The sequence below is a fragment of the Bombyx mandarina genome, chromosome 16 (assembly GCF_030267445.1).
Source record: "Bombyx mandarina strain Sakado chromosome 16, ASM3026744v2".
In the NCBI taxonomy this organism is placed as follows: domain Eukaryota; kingdom Metazoa; phylum Arthropoda; class Insecta; order Lepidoptera; family Bombycidae; genus Bombyx; species Bombyx mandarina.
The window spans coordinates 12,305,356-12,321,112 of NC_143222.1; the positions used below are offsets into that span (position 1 = coordinate 12,305,356).

Here is a 15,757-nt window from a genome sequence, read left to right on the forward strand (position 1 = left end):
TACAAAAAAAGAAACATTTATTCATATTTCAATCAGACGATGTTTAAGCGCACATTAGCAGTTCTGCAACATAAGTTGAAACTAGTTGTAATATAGACATTAATACACATAATAATATCATACATTACATTAATTTTGTTCGAAATAATCTAAACGATTCAAATATTAAGTGGAATGTAAAATTGTATAAAGAAAAACATTATTATACTGACAGACGAACGGTTTTCAGCTTTCGGCGTCCTGTCATTGACAACGTCAAAGACATTGCTAACACATTGTTGTCAGCTTTAGCCCACTGAGTTTCTCGCCGGATCTTCTCAGTGGGTCGCGTTTCCGATCCGGTGGTAGATTCTGCGAAGCACTGCTCTTGCTAGGGTCAGTGTTAGCAACTCTCCGGTTGAGCCCCGCGAGCTCACCTACTAACGTTAGGGTGAAGCTGAAATAGCCTCTCAAGGCTATCAGCATTGATAGGGAAAAAAAAAAAAAAAGTCAGCTGTGAGCTTTGTGGATGACACTCATTAAAGATATGAAGTAGAAGATTTGCCACGCACCATCCGGCTATGGAATGAGCTCCCCTCCACGGTGTTTCCCGAGCGCTATGACATGTCCTTCTTCAAACGAGGCTTGTGGAGAGTATTAAGCGGTAGGCAGCGGCTTGGCTCTGCTTCTGGCATTGATGAAGTCCATGGGCGACGGTAACCACTTACCCTCAGGTGGGCCGTACGCTCGTCTGCCTACAAAGACAATAAAAAAAAAAGAAAAAAAAAGATAACAGGGGTGTCGAAACTGTATTTTATTTGTACTAACGAGTAGAATAGTAAAAAAGTATCGACTCAAGTAATCGGTTCCATACAAAAGTAGACAAGTAATAGACGATTCGAAATATCGATATTCTTTTATCGATACTGGCCATCTTTCGCATTACAAAACTACGAAACGCTGGCCCACGATTAAATATACGTACGGTTTAATTTTCATCATGCTGTATGTAAACTCAATTACGCTTTCAATTTTGTTTATCAGAACATTTTAACACATTATGTTTTTGGTCATGCGATTTCGAAGATCTGGTGCTTTATCAACCTCATGTCTTGTTGGTATTCAATACCAGTTTTAGCTGAGGCTCGTAAAAACACACACATAACTAATGCTATGATTAAAATTTTACTGAAATAAAACCAATTATAGTATTCATGGTGTAAAAATTCCTTATAATATATATTTATATAATATTAATTAAGTACATTAATTAGCCAACTACATATTGTCACAGCAAAGCGTATTTTTTTAATTTACGAATAATATATGGAGTCAAACGGTGATATGACTTTAGTATTTTTTGTCTCAAAGCACAATTTTTGTGATATCTTCTGAAGTACCTACAGTTTCAGATTTAGATTATCTCATGAATATCCTAGTCCACAGGTATAGTATTACATACCATTTAACTCCACTGTACTGTATTGAATATATATAACCTTAACCTAATCAACCAACGTTTTAAACATTCCAATAATACTTCAGCGAGTTTTTTTTTTGGCATTTTTAATACTGAATTTAAGTACATTTTTCTTAGGTTATCACCATGAATTTCACGTAACATTAATTTAAAAGAAAAAACAAACAACAAAATGTTGCAAATGCAAAAAAGTTGTGTGCTTGAAATCAGAAGAATCATGAATCATTGATATTTTAGGGATTGCGTAAATGACAATATAAAATTAAGACGATGCCAACGCAGAGATCGGAGCTGTTTTTTTTTTTTATAAACTGTATCAGGTAGCCAACAAACATCTCGAATAACTGTTATCACCATCAAGATTATCAATTTCTAGTATTAATATAGCTTGCGTTTTATTATAAAATAATATATTTAAAGCTAACATTCAGTTTGCAGATCAATGAAAATAATTAAATGTCAAAATGACCAACAAGCCTCTCATTTTTTTGGGTACAAAATGTAACCAAAATATAGTGAATACTGAACTCATTTCACACTTAGCAAATTATTATTTCGGTAAAGACCACTTATGAAACTTATCAACTATGAAACAAAGATCTGTTTCCAGCTACACTTGTGATGACAATTGTAGTATCACTACATAGTATAAAACAAAGTCGCTTTCTCTGCCCCTATGTATGCTTAAATCTTTAAAACTACGCAACGGATTTTGATGCGGTTTTTTTAATAGATAGAGTGATTGAAGAGGAAGGTTTATATGTATATAACATCCATGTGTATAACAACCATTAAATAGTGGAGAAATCAATAATAAATTAAAGTTTCCGAAGCGAAACGAGGGCGGGTCGCTAGTTGAGATATATTTCATTCACCCTCATCAAATTTTACAGGATGTAATATAATAAATTTTGGTGTGATGCATTATCCTGAATTGTTAAATGACAAAACAAACGAACTCTACTTAATCTGATAAATATTAGGTGACGAGCTTGGTGTCTTAAACGATCTGACTCTCTTTCCAAGTGATTGGCGACTGACATACATGTTTTATAACGTAATATAAGTAGCTAGTGAGCACGTATGGGGTTTGTGAACATCTGTATCGACGATGCTATGGTGCATTACGTTTAAACACCAGTGATTAATCGCCACACAGTGCACGGTTTCAACTTAAAGACAGGCACACTCGAATGCCAGCCAGTGATTAGCCTATAATATCTGGCTAGCCGCCATCTTCAAATTACAATGTTATTAAAATCATAACAAAAAAAACCACAATTCATTTCATTAAAAAAAAATTAACTCACAATTTGTTTTGTAATCTTTACCGAAATTCGAATAACAATAATTTAGCGTACGTTAAGATTATACTACGAAAAAGGCAGTCTTACATAAGCGGTGGGAATGCAAATTGTGCAGGTAGTTTACAAACGGATGGTTCATTGGAACAACGCTCGTGGCCTCTTCTTGGCTAGAATGTGCCATGAGTGTGTCAAACCTTTACGACGTTTTGGTGATAATCTGAAATTAATATTTAATTATGATATAAAATGAATACATAAAATATTAATTAGGACAAATTGTGAGGCAATTATCTAAAAAACCTTATCTAGTAAAAAGTCATTTCATATAAAGCTTTTTAATGCATTAATTCAGGTCACAAAGACAAAATCACAGCCACAATATATTGTACCACCTGAAATTAATAATTAAATAATAATAATTTACTTACACAATATACTAGGTTTAGGAGATTGGGTATTTCAACTTACCCGTGATCTGGTGTGTCAGGCATGTACGGCGACATCCTAAATTCTCGTCCTTGAGGTGTTTCTATACCAAATGGACTATACAGTTTCGTCGGACTTCTCCCAAGTAACTGTAATTATTTATGTTTGGTTTAGCTGTAGATTATTTCGTTACGAAATGGTTTCTTTTGCCCCTAAGTCACAATCTTAATATCAATTATTGTTTTAATGAGCCTCGTGTGATGATAATGATGTCGTAGAAGGGTTTAAAAGTCGACGGGTAGTGAATATTTTCACTCCCAAATATGTGTGATTTCATTGATCTATGATTATCCAATTACAATAGCTACTGATGGTAGCCACATAACTTTTCAAAAGGGTTTGTATGAATGCTAAACTAAAATAGCTAGAAGAAAATGACTACACTGTGTGAATGTTTAAAACTTAACAATATTGTTACAAATTATCCCAGATTATTTGGAAACTTTCGAGTCTATAGAGGGACTTCAGTTTTGTATTTTCCACCTTTACCATAGCGAAGTTTAGAAGTATTGTTTAAGATTATTGCATTGTCAAGAACCACTGCACTCAGCCACAGTGCATTACCAGGCTCTTTTCTACAATATATAATCTGGATTTGGAATAAGCTTCCCTGCTCAGTGTTTTCTGAGGGCACTCATGTCAAATGAGGTGTGCATATAGTAGTCAGCGACAGACAGCAGTTTGGCTCTATCCCTGGCATTGCATCCATCAACAACAATAATCACTGACCATCAGCTATATATGCTGCCTGCAGAGGCAATAAAAAAAGAGAGGGATCTTTAAACATTAAAATCTAGGAATCCTGGTTATTTCTATCCATTGGCCTAGCTATCTACAGCTATCAGCAGCCCGAACAGTTCACAGATAATTTATAGTATACAAGAAAGTTATGTATTCTTGTCTGATTTCAGTCACTTTCACCCTTAACCATTTTCCGAGGTGTCAGAAAAGAGTAATTTATTTGATTGAGTATATGAGTAAAGTTACCTGTTTTTTCTTCATAACTGGCGTGGATGGCGTTCGACAAGGAGACCCTGCCTCCGATAGTCGATGACGACGTCTTCCACCAAAGCGGAGATGCTGTACACACGAAAGCCGCGATTAAATTTAAAACTTCATTCAATAGATGTGCATGCCGACAAGATTTGTTCTCAACGTTAATGGCTGCGTGTTCTTTTTTTAAATTTTACTACCAACGATATTTTCCGATATGTAATTTACTTAATATAATTTTACGCCTAAAGGCTTGTTAATTTTTGATTTTAAGTTAAAACAAGTTAAAAATTATCTCACCTGTGACAAATTCCCAAAGGTATTTCTGACGCTACGAAATGTCCTGGTTATTTTATCCGCTCCCGACTGCAAGGCACGACGTGAATTGACGAACGAAGCGTTCTTAAATATATTTTTATTGTAACATCCCTCGACATTTCTTAGACTACCGTGAGCCGGCGAATCGATACTGTCTTTCACGAATGGATCCTTCATTTTATATATTAATACGCTAATAAATCTACGTATTAAAAAATCTAATCACTACGTTCTACGGTTGTTGTATAAAAAATACTATCAATACATTTTCACCAGTTTCCACAAAAAAATCAATCAAGCCAAAACGTCCGTTGGTTTTGTTGATTTTTTTAACGGAAACACGTCATAGAGCACAGATTAGTAGAGATGGTCATGAAATAAGTCAATGACAATGACATTTAGCCTGGGAGCGAAACCATAATTCAGTGCGCGAAGCAAGTCGGTCTGGCACACGTCCTTATGGATCCATCAGATCCAATAACCTTTGCATTAGACGCCTTCAGCTCTAACACTAGGAGCAGGCTTAGGGATCTTGGTAACCGTACTCGTCGAACTCGACAAAGAGTTCGCCGTGCAACCTAACCCATGAATCAGCTCGCGGAGTTTCTCGCCGGATCTTCTCAGCGGGTCGCGATTCCGATCCGGTAGTAGATTCATTCGCGAAGCAGCTACTCTTGAGCTGTTAGGTCTCCTTCGGAGGCGCTCGGGTAGCTGTTAGCAAATCCCACCCCTCTTGGCTGAGCCTTTGCTCGCCCACCTGTCCTGGTGAAACTGGAAAGGCCTCCGGGCCACCAGTAATCCTTCAATCATAAAAAAAAAGTCGGTCTGGTCTAGTATCTATGATCTGTTCCGGCAAGTATTGGTTATTCGGCATTTTTCGTATAGGTACAGCTCGCATACCTCACAAGCTCGTAACAGAAACTGAACGGATCGCTCATTCAGTCGCTTCAAAAACAAACAGTATGAACATATAACAGGTTTACGATGGATTTAGTAATTTTTTTTAAAAGTATTGTTTGTACAGCTTAAAATAAGCTCCCGCAACTCCTCTCGACCGTTAACACTGCCTTACCTTTTTGAATTGTGTTACATTACGAACAATGGTCCGCAATTAAAAATGTTGCAGCGTTAGACAAACAGTTTTTTTAATGTTGCAGCGTTAGACAAACAGTTTTTTTAAGACAGACTAGGACGCCTGAACAAACACTGTTTTAGGTTGAGTTTGCTAACAATTGCTTGAGTGCCTCTAAAGGACACCTTCAGTTCAGGGCCAGTTCCTTCGCGAGTGCATCTACAATAAGATCACTCGCTGAAATGATCCGGCGAGGAACTCAGCGGGCTCTTAAGCTATGTCACGTTAAACTCTTCAATTGGCACGAGTACAGTGGCCTGTGTGCTTAGTGCGAGTTTTTTAACGTTTTCGATGAAGTTAGAGCGTTTGCCGCTAGGGGCGCTGATCCAACAGCATACCTACAAATTTGATATAACTTTTACGCTATCGAGAACGTTAACTCTCACTAAGCACACTGCACTATGGCTGCTGCTTGCGTTAGAAGTATTAGAAAGGTTAAAAAATACAGAGTGAATCAAGCGGACCCATCTGAAACTGTCTATGGATTCAATAGCGCCTAGCTGTTGTGTAAGCTGCGGCCATGATGAGGAGGTTATCGTAACAGGTCGCTGCCGCCTTATTAGCGTTCTGGCGCTGCTTCATATTTTTAAGGAATTAACACTACCTATTTGCTATGTACGTTTTTAAGAACTATTCCATTACACACTGTGTCCTTTTACACAGTTCACCAGTTAACTGGACACATATTTTTTTTATATTTCTACGGAAGTTTATATCAGTAATCTTCCTTTCCTTCCTTTCCTTTCCCCCTACCTATTCGCTGGTAGCTTGATATTATTTCAGCTAGGCGCGGATGGGTAGGTGAGGTTACTGGCTCAACCTGAGAGAATTTTCAAACACTATCCATACCAAGAGCAGCGTCTTGCAGAGCCTACCACCGGATCGGAATCGTGACAGATCTCTCCCTCGCATCGGTCGTCCTCGTGGAACTCGTAATTGAGTTTGACGAGGATGGTGACCAGTGTTTGAAGAGCCTAAAAGCACCGAGAGTGCATCGGGGGGATTCGCTTAAACATGTTTAGGGCAACGAGGGTTGTGGAGAGTATTAAGCGGTAGACAGCAGCTTGGCTCTGCCCCTCGTATTGCTGAAGTCCATGGGCGACTGTAACTACTCACCATCAGGTGTGCCGTATGCTCGTCTGCTTACAAGGGCAATAAAATAAGGAGGGCTTTACGTTGCCCTGTCGACTGGGTCGAATATGCAATTAGCGGCCACGATAAGAAGGTTATCGTGTCACGCCGGTATGTTGAACTAGTTGGCGTGAGAGAAAACGATCATTGTACACGAACAAGCTGTGCTATGCTATTTACTGATGGTAGGACCTCTTGTGAGTCCGCACGGGTGGGTACCACCACCCCGCCTATTTCTGCCGTGAAGGAGTAATGCGTTTCGGTTTGAAGGGTGGGGCAGCCTAGCTCAACTATACTGAGACCTTAGAACTTATATCTCAAGGTGGGTGGCGCATTTACGTTGTAGATGTAAGCTCGTCCACTCATCTAAACAATAAAAAAAAAACCGTTAAAATCACATAGTCAAATACCAAATTTTCTTAGGAATCATATACTTCCACGACAAAGAGAATGGTAGATAGGCGTATTGTATTTAAAATCAGTACCGCCAGTCTGGGAAACAGCCAGTAAGCACCTGACAGTGGATGGTCCACACGGTCCATAGTTCTAGTACCCCCACCAATTCAATATATGGTTACCAAAATTTTGCGACATCACAACTTCCATGCTGTTTGAGTGCCTACGGTGAATAGGTGGCCACGTCATCTCGGATCCTCCCGATCCACTAACGGTGCTTTTAGGTACTTCAAGCACCGGTCACCGTTCTCGTCGAACCCGTTAGCAACGTCATCAGGTTTGAGCCCCGTGAGCTCACCTACAAACGTTAGGGTTACGCTGAAATAGCCTCTCAAGGCTCTCAGCTTAGGTAGGAAAAAAAAAAAAAGGTGAATAGGGTGGAATTCCCATCATCACTATGATAAGTCTATCGCAGTCTTCAATGAGATCCTATGTTTGCTCGGGGCAGTAGTCAACGTTCTAGTAGATTTAGGAAGGTGAAGAGAAAATACTGCAACCACAGATGAAGTAATGGGAAGGTTGTAAGTTAATGTTCACCACAGACTGTACCCCTTATCTCTGATTAGCTTGACTGACTATTCGGTGTCCTGAATTTCTGAAATCATTATGCATGTGAAATACGTAAGTCATTTTTTAAAGAAGGTTAAAAAAACAGTTTTGTCATATTTATGGACAATAAATAAATTATTTTGCGTAGTAGAAATATATAAGAAAAATAACATTACTAACATTTTATTGATAAAATAAACTAAATTATTATTTAAGCCCGTTGATGCATATAGTAGTCAATGATTGTGGAAAAGGCTGCAAATCCCATCGCTCCAAACATGCCAGCTTTTAATCCACCTGTAATAAGAATTTTTCGAAGATTTTAGTGCTTAATTTGCAATTTTTCAGAATGTTTAATTTGGGGAAGTTTTGTTGTTGATCGATTTTTTTTTATATTTCACTAAATATATACATAGAATTATATAGCTAAATATAAAATGGAAATCATAGCCCACCTACTATTAAGTGGTAACAATAACATACTTAAACCTTTTCTCCTCCAATTTTTAAATATTAATTTTTTGTTTTTTACAGTCTTTACTTAACGCAGACTTCAATAAAATATTTTTAAATAGGTAGATAGCTTTTTTTTTCAAAATGTTGATAACAAAAATATATGTACGTGAATTCTAATCTTGAGGTAATGGTTTAACGTTTTGAGAACCAATATCTAAAAATATTTAATTTTGAGAAGTGAGTGAGTACTATTACTATATTACTATACTATACTATATTAGTTATATTATGGTTAACACACTACATGACAACAGATATTTAATACTATTTTATTATATTATTTATTTAGAGTGCATAACATTAAATGGAAACCAAGCCAAGCTCAACAATAATGGTAAAAGGAGAAATCAATCTCTACTACTAAGAATTTTCTATAGAACTCCGATTGATAAATATTTGGTAGCAAACAACTATAATCCAAAGAAGAGAAATAGACTAGACAATACATTACTTTAAAAATGATTGAAATGCATCATACCTCTTAATCCAATTAATCCTCCTGTAATTCCTCCAGCATAAGTACCGTTCTTCCAGTCGGACTTCCCCCTTGCTGTTTCGATACAGCACTCGACCCCAGAAAACACAGCACCAAGTATCGCAAAGTTTTTTCCATAACTCAACATGGAGTTTTTCATTTCCCGTAAAATCTCTCTAGCCGTTTGATTTTGTTGGGCAGTTGTATCTGTTACGTTAGGCATCAGGGAAGATGTGAATAGACCCACTGCTGCTCCGAGACCATATCCTGTAATAAAAAAAATTTTTTGTACCCTGTTAGCTGTTAGTTTTAGGTAACAGTAAAACTTTCATTGTTAAGTAAAAAAAGTAAACATTTTTGGCAAAATGTTAATCTTTTCACACAATACCAATTATAGAATATGAAAAGTACACCTTTTTTATTTGGTTAGTTTTAACAGTAAAAACAAAATAGTGTAGTGTTTGTGAGCACAGATGAGCATCATTTAGGCATAGTTCTGAAGATAACCAAAGGCAGACTAAAGAAACCACGTGGATATCAATGTGGTCATTTTATGCAATCTATGCAATTAGGCAGGGCTGGTGCAGAATAATCCGGTAGGGTAGGTTAGGTACCACCGCCCTGCCCATTTTTTCCGTGAAGCAGTAATGCGTTTCGGTTTGAAGGGTATACAGCAGTCGTTGTAACTATACTGAGATATTAGAACTTATATCTCAGGTGGTGGCGTATTTACGTTTGTAAATGTCTATAGGCTCCAGTAACCACTTAACACTAGACGGGCTGTTAGTTATTCCACATATCTAAGCAATAAAATATAAAAATTAGCCGAAGATACAATATTACTGCAAGCACTTAACTTACCAATTATACAACTAGTCAATGATTTAAAGGGACAGCTCTCAACCGTTGCCTCGATCATCTTCTCCTCATTGGTTTTAATTATAACAGGTCCAAGAATTCTTGGTATAATGATATTTTCACGAAATCTGTAGTTGTTGCCTATCAAATATTTTGCAAGCGAATCATAATCACTATTTTGGGTAAAGTTCACTAAATTTTGGTCTGGAGGTGGTCTCCGGTATTCACCCATACTTATCGCTATGTGTTGACATTAAGGTTTAAATATTAAATGCAGGTAACTAAAGTTTATTCACTAGTATTTAAGTAGGGACCTAGGTACCTAATAGAGCTAAAACTTTTAAAAGTAACCTAAAAACAGCTGGTATCTGACACTTGACGTAAATGATTAATTCAATAGACAGTTTCGCTTTGACGAAAATGGCGGAAAAGTACGGTATACAAAATAGTTGGACATGGCTCTTGTTCTTCAAAAATGTGCTTCAAATACCAGTAAACATCCATAATTTTGATGGAACTACTTATATAATTTCAAATAAACCAACTTCATTCCGTTTCGCTCTAATCTGCTTTTTGAGGACAAGGTCTGATAGGAAAGTAATGAAGATTTGGCTAAAAGACCAGAATCCAGGCTATTAAAAATAATTTATAAAAAACAAACCAAAACAAGTATTTTATTTGAGCAATGTTGTGGTTAGTTATTGCTTAAAATATTTTACATTTTTTATTAACTAACATAATATAATCAGTGGTTAGCTATGTCAGATTCATCTGAAGATGAAGACCTATCGCGTTTCAAAGACGTCGTCGACAACTCTTTCGTAAAATCTCTATCCCAAACTCGTGTTACAGGATCTAAAACAATTCAAGGTACCATATTATTTAGTTGTATACATACACGAGCCCTCCGTTAAACATTTAATGCGTAAACATGTGTATACACCGATAATTATCCTTCTACTCTTTTTACCTAGTAGGTTAGAAACTATTGCATCTGCATATAGTAAATAGCAATGATCAAATATGATTGAATAGTAAAATAAATTATTTGCTCATTATGTTTATTATTATAATGCTATTATTATATATTTCCATCTTTTAATGAAACGCATCATAAGTATAGTAACATTCAAATTTTTTGTTAAATAGATTGTGAAATAAATAATATATGTAGTTACAGTTACAAACCTTTTTTTATATTCAAGCCATTGAAGAAAAGCCTGTCTCCCAACGTTACTTAGAAATATCAAGCCACTACAATGATGTGAAGGTTCCAGAAGAAATGCAAAAAAGAATTGGCGCTAAATTATCAGCTATCATACAGAAAAATACAAGATTTGTGGATGTGGACCCTGTTAAACCAAAGTAAATGTTTATTTTTCACCGCAGAAGTTGATAGTGCTTATGATATGGAGTTAAGGATACTGGACCTAAGCATTAATGTGAACTTTTATCTTTTAACATTTATCATCTGGACATTTTAAGAATATTTGTCTAGGGAATACTTTATTTGAGACCAATAACTCATAGATTACAAACATAAATGATACACAAAAGTGTAATGTTGGTATTATTAAAGTTGGTCTTTACGAGTTGAAATATTATTTACTACTGGCAAACTTTTGTTAGCTTATTTGTATTTTACTGTATACTCCTAAAATCAGCAAAGCAGTAGCTGGAACTGGAGCAATTGCTCCACAAAATTGTATACATTATATCGAATTGAAGTCATTATGGTCTACATATAACACACCTGGTCTACACAAAACCAAGCTATGTCACTATGCTGGTGTTGAAATCCTGCAGATTAACAATTTTTTCTGATAAAATTCATACTTCACTATTTATTATTGACTTCCACAATAAAGCAATAGCATTGTACAGGGTGGCCCATAAGTCCTTTGAAAAGTAAAATTTGAATAAAACGAACAGGGCGCGCGTGAGCGGTGCAGGGGAAGCGGGGGGAGTAACTTCGGTTTCTGGGAATTTAGTCGCGATGGAGCGTTTTACCGGAGCGGACCGTGCGTTTTGTGTGCGCGAGTTTTATAAAAACGACAATTCGGCAACCGTTGCGCGGCGTAAATTTCGAGAACACAAAGGTTTACACAACTTTGACGACACTCCAACTCTTCAAACGATTAAGAACTGGGTTGCTAAGTTCGAGGAGACCGGTTCGACGTTAGATAAACCGCGGTTGGGTCGCCCAAGGACGTCACGTACGGAACAAAACATAGACACAGTGACACAGTCTATTCGCGAAAATCCGACACAGTCAACTCGTAAGCGCGCCAGAGCATTAAACGTATCCAGGACATCGTTACAACGGATTTTGAAGAAAGATTTACATATGCACCCTTACAAAATTCAGTTGGTTCAAGAATTAAAGGAAAATGACGGTATTCAAAGACAAAATTATGCGAATGAAATGTTGAATCGGTTTACTTCCTTCAATAACATAATGTTCTCTGACGAGGCTCATTTCCATCTTAACGGGCATGTTAGTAAACAAAATTGCCGCTATTGGAGCCCCATCAATCCAAAACTTAAGCATCAGAATCCCTTACATAGTCCGAAAGTGACTGTTTGGGCCGCTATGTCAGCCCATGGTATCCTAGGGCCTTACTTCTTTGAGGATGGCAGAGGGCGCGCAGTTACTGTTACGTCAGAGCGATATGTGGCTATGATCGAAGAGTTTTTCATACCAGAATTGCAAAACTTTTCAGGCTTTAATGCCAGGACGTGGTTTCAACAGGATGGGGCCACTTCTCACACCTCTAACACTGCTATGCCCGTTATCCGTCAACTTTTTCCTGGCAAAGTTATCTCTAAGAGAGGAGACATTTCCTGGCCTCCACGTAGTCCAGATCTGACCCCGATGGATTTTTTTTTGTGGGGCTACCTTAAGGCTAAAGTATACGACACAAACCCGCGGTCAATTGAGGCCCTAAAAGAAAACATCCGCAGAGAAATGACAAGCATTTCAGCAGTGACGTGCCGCGCAGTCATCGACAATTTTAGACGTCGTTTGCAAGAGTGCCGTGATCGCAACGGATTACATTTAGAAGATGTTATTTTCAAAAAATAATTCCCGTTTTTTAAGCTTTTTATGTAAATAAAAATTTAATTCATAATGTAATTAGTTTTATTTTAATAATTTTTTTTTCATATCTAAGGACTTATGGGCCACCCTGTATAATAAATATTAAACCTGGAAAAATATAAATTTTTGTAATCAGAAATTTATATTTTTCCAGGGTCTTAAATATTTTGACTTGGCAACTCCCATGTTGTTTATTCCGGTTGTGAAGCACATACTCTGCTCTTAAGTATGAAAAAATTATCTGTATCAATTATGGCAACAGGGCTGGGAGATTGTTCACTCATTGAAGGATTTTTTTATTTTTTTTTATCTGACTTTATTACCTTATAGATCACAGGTTACACAGTTAAAACAATTTTAACTATATACAAAAGTTTATTAATTGTGATGGAACTTTTTGCAAGATTTACCAAATTTGTATATATTTATTACAGAAAACACAAAATAAAGGGAGGTATCAAACTGTTCAAGGATTCAAATGGATTTTTATCTTGTGATGACGTTAAGGACATATCCACTGAGAAACATAATTGTGAAGCGAAACAGTTAAAGTTTAGTAAAGTTTGTCCTGGTTCAGATGACATGGGTGAGTTAGGATATTCTCTTGCAAATTCTGTTTTTTTTAGAGGATGAAGTTTATTCAATATTATTAGAAAATGCTATCCAAATTATTCTACAATCATCATCACAGAAATATCTAAATCTACTGTGGAGTAGTTCGGCCTTAAAGAAGCATTATCTCTATTTAAACATTTCATGAAAGAGCAGATTGAACAAGTGATGGGACAGTTGGTTTTTCTCGTGCTGACCCCAATCAATCTAGATAATCTAAAAAATAGAAGCGAGAAATTGTGAATACATAATTATGTTTACATGAAACCACTTGATTGGTTATGTGGGAGGTTGCGTGTTCAAATCACGTTGGGGTCACTAGTGTAGGAGGCTTAAACAATGAAAGAAAGACCTTCCACCGAGTGGGTGATATAGCTCAGTAGACCGATGGTCCGAATGTTGTCATTCGGAAATTGTATATACCTAGTCAGGTCATAAGTATTGTCACACAGTAAAAACTTTTCTTTTAGAATGCTGGCCACAAAAAAGTTTATTGAATTCGAATTGCGAATTGTTCATGAAAATAAAAATGTATACTTTTAGAATTTTACTCGTTTTTAAATATGGAGTGGACGCTTAAAGAAGACCGTGTTGCAGTTATTGCGTTGCATCGTTGCGGTTACGCGCCAATTCAAATTTTTAACATACCGAAAATTTTGAATATAACCAAAAGATTCGTTTATCGTACCATCAAGCGATACAATGAAGACTCTAGTGTAGATGAACGGTCAAGAAGTGGTCGCCCTCGGTCTGTTAGGACTCCAGCAATGATAAAAGCTGTGAAGGAGCGAATTCAAAGAAATCCCAAACGTAAGCAGAAACTGTTGGCCCTTTAGATGGGGTTAAGCAGAACTACGGGGAAAAGGGTGTTAAATGAAGACTTAGGGCTTCGGGCATATCGAAGAAAAACAGGACATCGTTTGAATGCTCGTCTAATGGACCTGAGACTGAAGAGATGCCGCGCTTTGTTGAAGCGGTACGCGGGAAAAAAATATCGGGAATTTTTTTTTTCGGATGAAAAAATGTTTACCGTAGAAGAGAGCTACAACAAACAAAATGATAAGGTGTACGCACACAGTAGTGAAGAAGCGAGCAACCGTATTCCGCGTGTCCAACGAGGTCATTTTCCATCCTCGCTCATGGTATGGTTGGGAGTTTCTTATTGGGGCTTAACAGAGGTACATTTTTGTGAGAAAGGTGTAAAAACGAATTCAGTTGTGTATCAAAATACAGTCCTGACGAACCTTGTGGAACCTGTTTCTCATACCATGTTCAATAACAGGCACTGGGTATTCCAACAAGATTCGGCGCCAGCCCATAGAGCGCAGAGCACACAAGACTGGCTGGCGGCGCGTTAAAATCGACTTCATCCGGCACGAAGACTGGCCCTCCTCCAGTCCAGATTTGAATCCGTTAGATTACAAGATATGGCAATACTTGGAGGAAAAGGCGTGTTCAAAGCCTCATCCCAATTTGGAGTCACTCAAGACATCCTTGATTAAGGCAGCCGCCGATATTGACATGGACCGCGTTCGTGCTGCGATAGACGACTGGCCGCGCAGATTGAAGGCCTGTATTCAAAATCACGGAAGTCATTTTGAATAAACTTTAGTGTCATAAGAATCTATGTTTTGTTAAGTTCATTTTGGTATATGAATGGTTACATAATGAATAAACTTCTTTCAATTATTTTACATTAAACATGTGACAGAATTTATGACCTGACTAGGTATGCAATCTTATCTTAAAAATGTCGTAAGTGAGATTCAGGCATCTGCCATATATCTTGTATTGTATGATGGCTACCCGCCACAGATGCCTGCGAGTAACTTAGCTTTATGTTTTCAATCATCATTCTTTCAAATAACTCAAAACATTTTAAATTTTCTTCATCATGAATATCAGCTAAGTCAATATGATGCGTTGATTAAACTACCCATTCCCAGGGTTTCCAGATGTTGGTTTTCTTCACATTTCTGATAAAGGCAGTGCCTATATTTTTATTAGGTTGGATGCATGTTTGGCTTGTACAAACTAACTAGGCAATAACGAAAATAAATAATGTATTTACAGAGAAACTACATGCAGTTACAGTCAGTGGAGAGTATGTACTATCAAAAGAAGAAATCAAATGTTGGAAATCTAGAAGAAAAGAGAAATTATATAAATACAAAGTGTCAAAAAATAATGATGTTTTAGTAGCTTTAGAATAAATTTGTTTGCACTAAAAAAAATCAAATTTATTTAGTTTTATTGGTAACTTAGACCTTGTGCTAGTCTGCCTTCGAAGAAAGAAAATAAATATATTTGTTAAAACAGCTCATATGTACTCTGTATGTTGTAAAATTATCTGGATAAAGCGCAA

General features: G+C 36.9%; 3 protein-coding genes across 5 annotated transcripts; 1 reads left to right on the forward strand and 2 right to left on the reverse strand.

The window, feature by feature from the left end:
- LOC114240492 (uncharacterized) lies at nucleotides 1–5,042 on the reverse strand. The gene is made up of 4 exons (XM_028171058.2): nucleotides 4,546–5,042; nucleotides 4,240–4,332; nucleotides 3,235–3,341; nucleotides 1–2,983 (listed from the first exon to the last, which is right to left on the reverse strand). The coding sequence occupies exons 1-4, from the start codon at nucleotides 4,738–4,740 to the stop codon at nucleotides 2,902–2,904; spliced, it is 477 nt and encodes a 158-aa protein (XP_028026859.2). The 5' UTR covers nucleotides 4,741–5,042; the 3' UTR covers nucleotides 1–2,901.
- A 1,045-nt stretch (nucleotides 5,043–6,087) lies between these two features.
- LOC114240471 (mitochondrial import inner membrane translocase subunit Tim22) lies at nucleotides 6,088–10,031 on the reverse strand. Of its 3 annotated transcripts, none has more exons than XM_089733779.1 (4): nucleotides 9,684–10,031; nucleotides 8,826–9,089; nucleotides 8,012–8,128; nucleotides 6,088–7,192 (listed from the first exon to the last, which is right to left on the reverse strand). In XM_089733779.1, exons 1-3 carry the CDS (start codon nucleotides 9,910–9,912, stop codon nucleotides 8,043–8,045), a joined length of 579 nt encoding a protein of 192 aa, XP_089589905.1. In that variant the 5' UTR covers nucleotides 9,913–10,031; the 3' UTR covers nucleotides 6,088–7,192; nucleotides 8,012–8,042. The 3 variants fall into 3 exon arrangements, with proteins under 3 accessions (XP_089589905.1, XP_089589904.1, XP_028026820.1); XM_089733778.1 differs by lacking the exon at nucleotides 6,088–7,192 and adding an exon at nucleotides 7,268–7,877; XM_028171019.2 differs by lacking the exon at nucleotides 6,088–7,192 and having other exon boundaries at nucleotides 7,999–8,128.
- A 339-nt stretch (nucleotides 10,032–10,370) lies between these two features.
- On the forward strand, nucleotides 10,371–15,631 carry LOC114240481 (uncharacterized). The gene is made up of 4 exons (XM_028171029.2): nucleotides 10,371–10,550; nucleotides 10,886–11,045; nucleotides 13,215–13,366; nucleotides 15,466–15,631. The coding sequence occupies exons 1-4, from the start codon at nucleotides 10,439–10,441 to the stop codon at nucleotides 15,603–15,605; spliced, it is 564 nt and encodes a 187-aa protein (XP_028026830.2). The 5' UTR covers nucleotides 10,371–10,438; the 3' UTR covers nucleotides 15,606–15,631.
- The last annotated feature ends 126 nt before the right edge of the window (nucleotides 15,632–15,757 follow it).

Bases quoted from the DNA above. Each gene is read 5' to 3' on its own strand.
- LOC114240481 (XM_028171029.2), top strand. From the start codon at position 10,439: ATGTCAGATTCATCTGAAGATGAAGACCTATCGCGTTTCAAAGACGTC. The intron at 10,551-10,885 runs GTACCATATTAT...TTTATATTCAAG, and splicing joins AGGATCTAAAACAATTCAAG to CCATTGAAGAAAAGCCTGTC. The intron at 13,367-15,465 runs GTGAGTTAGGAT...ATGTATTTACAG, and splicing joins TCCTGGTTCAGATGACATGG to AGAAACTACATGCAGTTACA.
- LOC114240492 (XM_028171058.2), bottom strand. From the start codon at position 4,740: ATGAAGGATCCATTCGTGAAAGACAGTATCGATTCGCCGGCTCACGGT. The intron at 4,333-4,545 runs GTGAGATAATTT...TCGTGTGTACAG, and splicing joins CCTTTGGGAATTTGTCACAG to CATCTCCGCTTTGGTGGAAG. The intron at 3,342-4,239 runs GTAACTTTACTC...AAATAATTACAG, and splicing joins CAGTTATGAAGAAAAAACAG to TTACTTGGGAGAAGTCCGAC.
- LOC114240471 (XM_089733779.1), bottom strand. From the start codon at position 9,912: ATGGGTGAATACCGGAGACCACCTCCAGACCAAAATTTAGTGAACTTT. The intron at 9,090-9,683 runs GTAAGTTAAGTG...TTTTTATTACAG, and splicing joins ATTGACTAGTTGTATAATTG to GATATGGTCTCGGAGCAGCA. The intron at 8,129-8,825 runs GTATGATGCATT...TTCTTATTACAG, and splicing joins AGGATTAATTGGATTAAGAG to GTGGATTAAAAGCTGGCATG.